General features: G+C 38.1%; 1 protein-coding gene across 1 annotated transcript; it reads left to right on the top strand.

The window, feature by feature from the left end:
• Positions 1 to 5691: 5691 nt before the first annotated feature.
• Positions 5692 to 8070, top strand: LOC116903788 (submandibular gland secretory Glx-rich protein CB-like). Its single transcript, XM_032906482.1, has 3 exons — positions 5692 to 5755; positions 6612 to 6647; positions 7562 to 8070. The coding sequence occupies exons 1-3, from the start codon at positions 5692 to 5694 to the stop codon at positions 8068 to 8070; spliced, it is 609 nt and encodes a 202-aa protein (XP_032762373.1).
• The last annotated feature ends 5182 nt before the right edge of the window (positions 8071 to 13252 follow it).

Below are 13252 nucleotides of genomic sequence, written 5' to 3'. Positions count from 1 at the left end.
TGGCCAATGGCTGTGAAAATGGATGGAAATCTGGAATTGGCAGCGGTGAGGTGGGGAGAGGATCTCCAGGACTAGACAGACTTGGGATAATGGTGGCAACTAAGTATCAATGGGGTGAGCTTAGCTGTGACTCACTACATTGGGGTCATGGAACCTGAAGAGACTACTACTCTAGCCAGGAAGACATTCCACTAGAGTGACAGAGACACTAACCCCCCCACAAAACCCAAAATTTATCCTGTGTAGAAGAAATGTAGGCATGGGAGATGGAGCAGAGACTGAGGGAATGGCCAACCAATAACCATCCCAACCTGAAACCCACCCCATGGGCAAGCACCATTCTATCAACGATACTGTGTTATGCTTGCAGACAGAAGCATTTTGTTCTTTGAGAGGCTCCATCCAGCAACTGACTCAGACAGAGAGATAGACACCCTAGGCCAAACAATGGGCAGAGCTTGGGTAATCTTTTGGAAGAATAAGAAAAAGGATTGTAGGCCTGGAAGGGCATAGGAACTTCACAGGAAGACCAACAGAGTAAACCACCTTGGACCCTTAAGGCTCTCAGCGTTGAACCACCAACCAAAAAAACATAAATGGGTTGGACCTAGGCTTCCCCCTACATTTGTAGCAGATGTGCAGCTTAGTCTTCATGTGGGTCCCAAAGAACTGGGACATGGTTACCCCAAAAGTTGTTGCTTGTACAAGAAATATGTTCTAGTAGCTGGGCTGCCTGGTGTAGGCTCAATGTCATAAGAAGAACCTAACCTTGCAAAGACTTGAAGTGCCAGGGTGAGGTATGCACAGTGGGGCCTTCGCCCACTCAGAAAAGGGGATGGGGGATTGGAGAAGAACTGTGGGAAGGGTGACCAGCACAGGGAGAGTGAGTGGAGTGTAAAGTAAATGAGTAAAACAAAAAACTGAATTAGAATAAAATATAAAGAAATGATTTTCAAATCTCTAGCCAGCACTCTTTCTAGTTGTAAAGATGCTGGGAAATCTAAGTGTAAGGCAGTTGCATAGCATAAGTAGTTCGCAACATTCTGCGACTGACCAGACTGGTTTCTAAGCTTCTAACACCAGGTTGCAATTTTTATTTCATTTGGTTGCATCTAAAATAAGTGTACAATAATTTCTAAATATTAATAAAAACATTACTTAAAAGTCAACACTCAATTATCCAACTACTTCAGGAATACTAAATGTGCCCTTTAAAGCTTAGTTTTGTTGGTTGAATCCAAAACAGTTACAATCAGTGCACATCTCTGAGTTTCTGAGTCTCTTTATTCCTCTCTCCTTACTTGCAATTAATGCACTAAAAGAGAGAAAATTCCTTCACCATGCGTTTTGCATACAAGAACAAATGATTTTAAAGTTTTAATTCTATTGGAGGGTAGACAAATTTATTCATTTAAAAATTAGTATTTAGGAATTTTAATGAAATGTCTATGAATATATGAGTAACTCTACTTCCCAACTTTCATTTTTCCCTGATCTGAAAAAATAATTGATATTTTCATCAGAAACAAATATTTTTATTTGTATTATTTATGCAATTGGCTAAGAGTTAGGGTTAATGTTAGGATTAGGATTAAATCAGGGTAAATGCATGCTGCAGATAAGTATATTTTTATTTTTAAATGCTAATATGATGCAGTTATGGGTAGGCACAGGCACCTGCATTTTGTTTCTTGAGTATTTAAATTTTTCATTTAAAAACTAAACAACTAGACAGCAAACCTAGAAATATCTGTGAAAAATTTTCCATGAACTCACACACTCAGATTTTCCTTAATTCAATGAAAAATTGCCAAAAATGGGAGGCAGTGTATTCCTAACTGTATATGGATAGACAGAATGATAGAGAGAGAGAGACAAAGAGAGACAGACACAGAGACAGAGAGAGAGAGAGGAGAGACAGACAGAGAAAGGTATCATTCACCCAAGCATAAATAAGTGAAGATTGGTATTAGAAAGAATGTAAGAAAGTAATGTCAGAGACGCTCATGAAAAAAATACAGTGATGTGTATGCATGGATATATCAGATGAAAAGCCATTATCATTTATATGAATAAAAATACTTAGTAGAAATCATAAGAAAAGAGAATAAAATTATGTTCTTGTCAGAAAAGTGGTTAGAAATGAACATCAGCAATCAAAGCTAAATAATATAGCTTACAGCAGTGCACACACAGGTGGAATCAGTGAGATTCAAAGAAAGAATAGTGTAAATTAAGAAAAACCTGAATAACTAGCATTCCCATCCTAAAGAGCACCAGTGGGAAGGGGAAAGCCCTGAAAAAGGTCCTGCTAAGACTGAACCCCCAGTGAACTAGTTGTTGGGGGAGGGGTCATGGGGGGAGGATGGGAGGAACATCAGATGAAAGAAGGGGAGGGGGAATAAAAATACTTAGAAATTAAGAAAAAGATGTTTTGTCAGAAACCGGTTAAGGAATAACAGAAATTCAAGTGAAACATTCACAGTTGGTTAGTGGATAGTTTGAAAATGGAGGAGGAAAAAGAGGGTAGGTTCAAACTCCATTACGTGCATGTATTGACTTCTTGAACAGTAATATTAAACACTCAAATACAAACAATTGCATTAAATATTATAATATTAAAACAGAAAAAAATATCTAAGAACTTCGAAATGATACCTACCCATTCTTCATACCCACTTTCCTTCCTAAGACATTTGCTTGTCAACTCTTCCGTAATCTGATTTCTGTTTCCATTGAGATCAGAGTTGATATTTTAATTTCATGATTCATTACATTCTTCACTCATTGTTGACACTGAATGAAGTCAGGAAATGGATCTGAGTTGAATGACATTTACCACTGTGTTGTAGGACACATAGCCAAGGTTACGACTGGCTTCTTCCAGGACTTTTGCTTCCAGGAGTACACAGTAAGAAATATACACCTTGCCTCTCTGTTCTTTTGTTTCTCTATGTTTCCAATTGAGGCCTTCCTAAGACACACATGAAGGCCACACAGGCCAATCTCTTTGTCAATTTAGTATCTGGACAAACAACACAGTTCCCTTGCATTCATAAGAAGAAACCACCAGCAAACAAAACAAAACAAAACAAATAAAAAACAACCTTCTTCTCTCCCTAAAAGCCCCTAAGTGTTGAGAGAACTATGAAGTGGTAACTGGAGTAGATTTACCAAGTCCTAGCATCTCCCCTTCAGAATGCATACTCATTATGTCAGGGGGGAAAGTATAATACTTTTTAATATATGTAGAGATAATACTGCTTTAGGAGAGTGGGAGTAATGGGTTTTCTTTATGGAGACTGTTGACTGCTTTTCTTATTTGACAAACTTCTCAGAAACTTTGGGATTTTATAGGAGGTACTTTTGAGTCTGGAGACATTTAGGATAGTTCCAGTGTATTCGTAGATGTCATATGTCCAAACTATGTAGTGCAATCTATAATAGGGTCTTTCACTGATATTATTTTATTTGTGTCATGCATCAAGAAATCTATAGGAATTTTCCTGTGCCCAGTTCTGTGACTTTTGGTTTGGTTTTATACTGTGTGGAGCGAGCAAGTATTTTGTTTAAGGTACACCTGTACATTTTGGATGCATATACATCAATGTTTTCTACTATTTTAAATAAAACAGGTATCTCCCAATTGTTTGTAAAACATGCAGAGTGCTATTTGCTTTTCTTTCTATCCTTCACTTCTGTATGGCCATTCTTACCAATTAATTTCTTTTCACTTTCCCCATCTTTTCTCATAGCATCATTATTTTACCATGGCCTTCATTAGTTTTTCTATTTCTCCATCACACTCTTGCTCTTTTTATATCTTTGGCTACTCCATCTTATATATTCAAATATAAAGATTCACAGCTATGAACAATAGAAAAAATAGAACATGGAGCATTTACCTTACTGTACCTGGGTAATATCACTCATGATAATATTTTCTAGGTATATTTATTTGCTTCGTAAATCTTTGAGAAAGGACCAATATGTCCATCAAAGTGGCAGAAAATATGATGAACTTATTAATAAAAGAGTACCCTTTACAAATACCAATTAAAATGTACTGAGACAGAAAACATGGAAATATTTGTATTGACAACAACAACATTGAAATCTATGTATAAGGAATCTTAAGCAATATTGTGAAAAATGTCTACATTGAAAGCTTCAAATCTGAAAAAAAGAGATATAGGTAGACTCCAGAGAATGAAAGATATCCCATGGACATGGTTTTGTATCATCCACATTGTAACGTGTGAATCTTAACAATATTTAGAGATTCATCATAATCCCAAAAAAAAATACACATGGGAATCTTCACAGAAATGGTTTCACATCATAAGCTTCATACACAGACACTAATCCTTCTGGATCATGACAGCTATTCTAAGAAACAAATAAATTTGGGGTGATTACAATATCAGATTTCAAGCCAAGTTACAGAAGTAGAGTATTAAAAACTATGAGAATGGCAAAAACAGATTTGTGGATCAATGTAACGAAAAAGAATCCCACACTTGAGTAGGCAAAGCTAGAGTTATGTGATATTTGATAAAGATGCCAAAAATTCAAGGGGCAGGGAAGGCAGCATCCCCAAAAAATATAATCCTTGAAAAAAATGAATGTCCAACATGCAGAAAAATAATATCCATATTTATGACTCTACACAGGAAATCACATACAAATGTGTGAAAGATCATGATGTAAAACCTAAAGTCCTGAAACTACTAGAAGAAAATATGGCCAGTGCTGAATGATGCTCCAAGATTTTATGAATAGGCATCCATTCAAACCGGACTTAAGGCTAATAACTGCCAAACAGGATCACATAAAACTAAAAATCTGTGCAGCTAAAAAAATAATCAGCCAAACAAAGGTGGAACCCTCAGGGTAGGAGAGATTCCTTGCCAGTTGTACTTCTCATAAGAGAATAATATCTAGAATACACATGGAAGACAAAAAAAAAAGAAACAACCCACAAAGCAAATGGTTCAAATGAAAACTGATAAAAAAAGAAGACACCAAGAAATAAAAATGACAAGCAAACACTGAAGGAAGTATTCAAAATTCTTAGAAGGTAGAGAATTTCAGATTAATAGTACATTGCAATTTCATGTTTAACCATTCTGAACACTGAAGATCAAGATAATAGCAGACATCCTATCCTGCAGAAGATGTTTAAAACATGAATCCATGTTCAGAGTCTTGGGAGAGGTAAACAGGGCAATCAATCAGGAATTCTCAAAACCTGAAAGATAATTTACCACAGGACCATGATTCACCACTCCTTGGCAGATGCCAAAGGACTCAATATCCCACTCTTCAGATACATGCTCATGGTCACTCTCACTCTAGTGACAGTAGCTAGTAAGGGAGAACTCCTATAAATGCCTTACATCGGTACTGAGGGGACTGAGGATGTGGTACATACAAACAATGGAAAAATATTCAGCTGTAATGAGACAATTATACTTTGATATCCTCATCATATTAGATCTTGCTCCTGTAGATAAGGCACATTGAAAATTTCCACACTCCACCCTGCTGGGCTACAGTCCCAAAGAGAAATAATGGAGCAAGGTCACCCAGTTGATGCTCAAAGATACCATTGTTTGTCGTGCTTTTATAAAGAGTATGGGCATGCATGGTCAGCACACAGTTGGGAGAAAGTCCATAGACTCCTCCAAGATGCTTGTGGTCCTGCTCACGGCAGCCTTGCTGGCCCTGAGCTCAGCTCAGGGCACAGATGAAGGTACCAAGGGATACCAAGGAATACGGGGTGGGATCTGGAGGCATTGAATGAAAAGAGAGGAGAAAGAAGAGAAATGACAGACATGGGTGAGAAGAAAGTCAGGCCCATAGATTTCTTTGATAAAGTGTTTTGGCATGTAATGTGATCTTTTTACTTAATATTATACCTAAAGCCCATACAATTCTTGAAGGGAGGAATAACATGGCCCATTTTTTGTTTAGGAAAGTGGTCCACACAATATAAAGAAATGTCAAAACAAGGACAGTTTTAAAGGAATATTTTCATAGTCAGAGTGAATATTGGGAGCAGCCAGCTTTGCTGCAAACAGAAACATGATACAGACAAACAGGTCAGGATTAATTAAAACATAGACGTATAGAATAAATTTAATGCTCTAGACACTCACCATTATCAGGGCCAACTCTATCTATTTTACTCAGCTCACTTCTAGAATGCTTATCAGATCATGAAAATTTTAAGATGGATATTCAAGGACTTGTCTCCTGACCTTACTAAGAGATATAAAAGATAAAAATTAGTGGGACATATTCTCAAGCTGAATTATGCAGCATAACTTTGAAATATTCAGTGTATTACACATAGCAAGCTGTGGGATAGTACTTATTCTAGGAGATTTTAAAAATCTTTGTTTTGTTTTTTTTTCTGAAGGGAAAGAACACAGCGAAATCGCACCTGCTTTTGCATCCTAGTACTTTTCTAGAAGCATCTGAGACACCAACTGTTAAGCTTAGTTTTCTTAGAACTTTGACACTCTGAGTCACTTTTTTGTAGGACCTGTGTAAGCTCTGAAGGAGTGCACTCTGAAGTTCCTCTTTATCCTATTCTTTATTTCTAGAGGTCAACAATGCTGAGACCAGTGATGTACCAGCAGGTAAAGCCTAATCCATCTTCCTTTCATGCTGTTTAACTGTGTTTCATTGTGTTGTGTCATTGTATATTTGTCTTATAGATGAATATTACTTTCTCCATGCACATAAGTAAATATTCTCCTACCTGATAATGGAGATGAGAGTGAGTTCAACCAACTGAATGAAGGAGAGACAAAGCTTCCATAACTTCAGAAGATATTTGCCTGATTCCCCCACAAATCACCACTGTGAGATGAGGCAGAAAACAAAAAAAATGCCTTAATATTGATACTCTGGTGCTAAGAGAACCCATGCTTTCATTTTTTCTTTTGTTCTTGTATATAATAATAGAGCTTCATAAACAAGATGGAGAAATACTTGGCTTTCTGGTTTTTCTCTTTCACTCTCCTGGTACTAGGTAATTGTCTTTGATTAAAGGAAAAACAGAAGGAAATTGTTCCGAGGCATTCAGTATATTTGGTGCACACCACTACCATTAGTCTTTTCCAGTATTGAAGTGTATAGCTATTGAACAGCTAACTTAGATTTCATTCCAGAGATGGAAAACTCTAACTAAAACCCTTTGCACAAGCAGAGAATTGCATTGTGATTTGAAGATCAACTTAACACTCTCCTAATACTAATGTATTTTTTCCATTATTACACTTTTGACTTGGAAAAAAATAATGTGATAAATAAGGGTACAAACCTTCTTGTTTGCCATGTCTAGGGCACATACTTATACCAGGATTACAAATATAAAATCTTCTGCATTTTTGGAGTGTGGAATAAGAAAACCAAGATGAGGTTGTATGGGAGAGGAAGTTAGCAGTTGGCACACAGGTTCTGAAGGAAAGGATTGTGTGCTCAGATCAGGGAAAGAAACAAGAGGAAAGTCTGATCAATGTGTTCACATCTTCTGGCCCTTTCTATGCAGATTCTGAACAACAACCCGTGGACTCAGGTTCAGATCCCGCTTCTGCTGATGCAGATGCAGAGAATGTTCAAGAGGGTGAATCAGCCCCACCAGCAAATGAAGAGCCTCCTGCCACCTCTGGGAATGAAGAGGAACAGCAGCAGCAGGAATCCACACAGGCAGAGAATCAAGAGCCTCCTGCCACCTCTGGGAATGAAGAGGAACAGCAACAGCAGGAATCCACACAGGCAGAGAATCAAGCGCCTTCTGACTCTGCTGGGGAAGGACAGGAACCTCAACCTGCGGAAGGAAATGTAGAGTCACCTCCCTCTTCTCCTGAAAACTCACAAGAACAACCCCAGCAAACAAATCCAGAGGAGAAACCGCCTGCTCCTCAGATTCAGGAAGAACCGCAGCACTACAGAGGTCGTCCTCCAAAGAAGTATTTTCCTTTTTTCCTTTACGGAGGAAGACCAGTAGTAGTATTCAGGCCTCGAAGACCTAGGAATCCATTCGCCAGAAGAGTTTAGGTAAGAATAATGAGTCAAATTTAATAAATATAAAGAGTTTATCTCAGTATTTCTTAAATCGTTGTGTGGAAAGTCGCTAGCTAGCAGCATATGGACACAGCATTCACCTCAGCCTCATTTCACAGCTTAGCCTTCAGACAGTACAGGGTGGTACATCTTTGATGGTGTAAGACAACCTTGCACAAGATCTCCATCCAGTGTACTTTGGCCTTTAGGGAACATAGATCTACAACTCCCATGTTCCATTGCTCCTTGATTTTCATTTATTTTATTAATTAATTTATTTTGTAACTATGACTACCCTTTGGATTAACTTGGTTTACAGAAGCACAGGAGCATCTTTCTTTGTTCCTATGTCCTATGAACTCACCTTCACTGATCTCTCAGCCTAAGTGTGTACAATATGACCCACTCACACAGGGATGTTCAGATCCATTGTCTCTAAGTGACAGCTTATCGACACCTCTAACCCTTATCAGGATTTCAGTTTGTTCTCTAAATTTGTGTATGGCCAAGTTGGTCAGCTCTACCTACCTAGGAGTACACGTGGCTGAATATCATAGTAATATTTTATACTAAGTTCTGATTTTTGTTATTGAAAGACATTGAATACAATCCTTTGACAATCACCTTAGAAATATTAGTGCATGTATATGAATGAATACTAAATTGAGTGTTACACAAATGATATTCTATGCAGAGCTTTAGGTCATTCATGTCCAAAACCATATTTCTTAGAAACTTCATTGCTTCATAAAGTCTGTGGATGTCCCCACCGCTGCTTTCCTTGGCTTTATTTTACTGTTTGTGTAGTCAGGATTTTTTTATGTATACAATGAATTTGCCTGGTCTGTTATAATCTGTTTATGGCTTAGCCTTTTAATAAATATTCAAAGCAGTTTCAGTTGTTCAGTCACTGAGGGCACAGAGCATGGAAAAACTTTGGAAATATATCCTGGAAACCTTACTTCAGAACCTATGGATAAACAATCTAACACAACTATTCACATTCATCCTTTTTAAAAAAAAAACATAGCTGCATTCCATTTTCTTCTCTGTGCCTTACAAGAGTAAACCTGAGAAAATGGAGAAGGAATGAGGTGTAGGAGATGGAGGAAGAAGAGGTTGTGAGCTCCCACCCCTCTCACTTCAGGGGTAGCCATAGCAGTTAAGAGACCTCCAGCACGTTCCAATTTTTAAATAACTATCCTCCTTTCTTTTCTGTTTCAGAGAGAACCTGAGAAGATTATGACCTTCAGATGTGTAGGTCAACAAATCACTGTTGATTGTCTATAATATTCCAATAAAAATTTTCAGCATGCAATTTCTGAGTGTGTTCTGTATTTCTTAGTTAAGTGAGTGGAGAGAATTTGAGAGCCATGGCTGTGGAAAAACAATACCTACCAAAAGACATCATGAGCACTTGCAAATATTTCCATCCTTTTTCCCACAACACGGATACCAAACGAAAACACTTTATTCCCCTGCAAACCAATTACTTTCCCTTGGATTCTGCAGTACAAATTCATGATGTAATATATAACTTTCAGATGTCTTGTTGAAATTTTTTCCAGGTTAGAGGAAACTGGGTAGATGTATTGTGAGGGAGTAGAAAACTTGAGCATTCGTAACATTCCCTAGTTCATCTGTCTAGTTTATACTTTTGTAGTCTCATGAGGCATTTTCTCTTCCAGTTTTTGGATCTAAAGTAAATGTTTCTACTTTTCTTTATATTACTAAAGATCTATTCAGTAATCAGTCATTCACCTGTTCCAGAATGATAAATGTCTTATTTTAAACTTAGTTCTATCTGAATCTGAATAAACAGTAATTATTCCATCTTTCAATCACTAGGACTCTCTTCATGTCTCTCTATTCCTTGAAATAAATGCGTTTGAAAGAGAGAAAAAGCCCTGGCCATTTGTCCAGAAGGATTTCCTACAGCTAATCGTTGTCTGATGTCATCCTGAGGTGTAGGTTGATTTATTTTGGTGATAATGTTTTTTAAGATGTATTATATATAAGCCTCCTCTGGAGGCTTTATCTCCTTACAGAAGATGGCCATGCGGGCTTGGTATCTTCTGTCACTCGCAATCTTCACAAGGGCCATCCTTGTAGATTCCAGGGAGTTCCCATTGCTCTAGGTTTCTACCTCACCCTGAAGAAGACTCCCTGTTCCAGTCTGTTCTCCCAGGACTTTCTCCCTTCATCCATCTTTCCCTACCTTATCCTTCCTGTTGCCATAAACACCTTCCCCCAAGGTGCCTGTGTAATCAATTTTATGAGCATAGCAGAAAAGGGTACAGGATCCCATTACACATGATTTTGAGCCAGCATGTGGTTGTTGGGATTTGAACTCAGGACCTCTGGGAGGGTAGTCAATGATATTAACCAGCTATTCTTCTCTCCAGCCAGAAAAATTTATTTTGTATTAGCTGCATTTTTGATATGGTACTATAGAAACCAATCTGGTCTTAATTTTCAGGTACTAAGTGAAGTCAACCTTCAACTTTTGACTTTTATTCCCTTTTTTCTTTACTTTTCTCTCATAAAATCCATCCAGATCACAGGCTCCAGTCTGTTCTCTTCTTTCAGTATACTACTCCTTGTTTGCCACACTAACTTTATTCCAGAATCACTGCTTTCCCTACATTTATTCAGAAAAGGACAGAGCTCACAATTATATCATCCAAACACAGAATAGGCAGTTGCAATAAGATTAAGATTAAACTCTCATATCAAGGCTGAATGGGCTGACCCAATAGGAAGAAAATGATCTCATACCAGGCCATAAAGTCAGGAAGTGTTTTCATCACACTATCGGGAGTCCCACAGAACCTACAACCTAAACACCCTCAGTGTGTATACAGAAGGTGAGTGCAGACCAACGCTCTGTCTGAGATTATTGTGTCAGTCCTCTGAGCCTCTATGGACCCTGGTTAGTTGCTTCTGTGGACCATTTTCTTGCACAATCCTTGAGACCTTCATCTTCTGAAGAATTTTATGATACTTGAACAATGTTTGGATTTAAGTTTCTATATCTGATCCCATCGTTTGTTTGATGAAACTTCTCTAATGTCTAGTGTGCAAGGGTCCTGGCTATGAGTATAGCAGAACATTATTAGAAATCTTTTCATTAGTCAGGTTTTTGCCAGTATCTCTTGGTTGTATCATAGGTCTTGAGGCTACCTGGTATATGGTTGCTGGGCCAGCAGGGATTATAAGGTCTGGGTCTTAAGTTGGGTCAAGCATTGGTTGGCCAGTGGAACAACATTGGGGCCAGTCTTACCCCAGCATGTTTTACGGGCAAGACAACTTTAAGGTTGAAGTTTTGTGGCTACATTTGCATCCCATTCCGTCCACTGGAGGCTTTAACTTCTTACAGACAATGGCAATGTGGGCTTGGTATCTACTGTTACTCGCAATCTTCACTAGGGCCATCCTTGTAGATTCCATTACTCTCGGTTTCTACCTCACCCCTGAGAAGACTCCCAGTTCCAGTATTTCTCCCAGGACTTTCTCCCTTCATACATCTTACCTGAGCTTCTCCTTCCTGTTCCCATAATCACCTGCCCCCAGGGAACCTGTGTAATCCATTTTATTTGCTCTTCCCAGGATGATCCCTTGACCCTTCCTTATTATTTAGACTCTTTGAGGTCTACGTCCCTATTTTATTTGATTCTAGATTTTTGCATACACTTCTACCAAGTTTAATAGCACAGTTGTTTTATAAGTTTACTTTTTGGAGGTTGAGTCTCTCTTCTTGCTACTTGTCTGTATTATTAAAAGATGTAAAACATGCAGGGCATCTTCTGACATTTCGAAACAGTGCTTTTGTGAAATGTGTCCTTAGCATAATTGTGAGCATGAGCAGGAAGTATGCTTTCAGGAGGCAGCAACAGATTAATCCTTGGTGAGAAGTAATTTGAAAGGAATTAAAAGAAACCATACATTTGAATTTCACAGAGAAATTTCAATCTGATTAAAGAATTTATATGTGTAGAAGAGGCAGTTGACCACAATGCATTACAGTCTGCCATCGTAAGTGGTCACTTGTCATCATTTCCCATCTCCAATAAGCAGGTATGGTACAATTTTGAGTCTTTAGAATAAAAAGACTTATGTCCAAAACTACACAAATAAGCACAAAGGCCAATGCACTCAGTTAACATATCTAGTTTCAGATCTGATCAAGACTAAAGGATACCAACCTATGGTAACTTACTTTAGATTTGTTTGTTGTTGCTGCTGCTGTTTTTGTTGCTGCTGCTGCTGCTGCTCAGTTGTTGTTTCAATAAAAATCTCACTTCATAGTCATGGATGCCCTAGAACTCCTTAGACAGGGAGCAAACTGTGATCTCTCTGAATATTGGGATTTATAGCAGGCACCACTAAGCGCACCATGCCCTTCTTTCTTATTCTTCTTCCTTTTACTCCGCTCTCCTTCCCTCCTTCCTTCTTTCTCTCTTACTTATTCCCCTTATAACATTATCTAAGAAGGCCCCTTCCATACAGAACCACTCTTAGACTTGTATTGTTCTCACCTTATAAAATTTTGGCTCTGTTGCAAGTGATGTAATATGTCTACTTTCACTTTAAATTTCACATATAGCTGTGTCCACATTTTGATGTATTTTGGAGTTATTTCTCTTCTCTATGAAGATTTACAATTCTATAATCTTATGCATCTTTCCTTTTCACTATAATTTCAATTCCATGTCACTCTTGACATCTCCTGTAACTAAACAGTAATATATCATCATATGATCAAAGTTCAAATGATAATAAGCTCATCCTGATTTAGATAAGGTTAAATATTTGTAAGTTTCAATTCTATTGGAGACTAATTAATTTTACCTATTCATAATTAGTTCTAAGGAATTTCCAAGCAGCATACACGAATATATTCACAACTGAGCTTCCAGGTTTTTACTTTTCCTTTCAATATTAGGAAAATAATCCAGCCCACAACTCCCTGCTCCCAAACCCTGTGGGAGAGAGAGCTCATTGCCCAGACAGGTGGGCACTCTGGAGACTGCAGGGCAGAAGAGGATGCCAGTACTGCCAACTCTTGCCCACATCCCTGACCCAAGAGGAAACTGTATAGGGCCTCTGGGAACAGGAAGATAGGGGAACTCAAGCTGCAGAAAGCACACGGTCAGACTTCACAGATCTGAAGGGA

This window comes from Rattus rattus, chromosome 6 (genome assembly GCF_011064425.1).
Source record: "Rattus rattus isolate New Zealand chromosome 6, Rrattus_CSIRO_v1, whole genome shotgun sequence".
NCBI classification, from domain to species: Eukaryota; Metazoa; Chordata; class Mammalia; order Rodentia; family Muridae; genus Rattus; species Rattus rattus.
The sequence above is the reverse complement of the archived record's forward strand: the minus strand, read 5'-3'. Positions and strand labels throughout refer to the sequence as shown.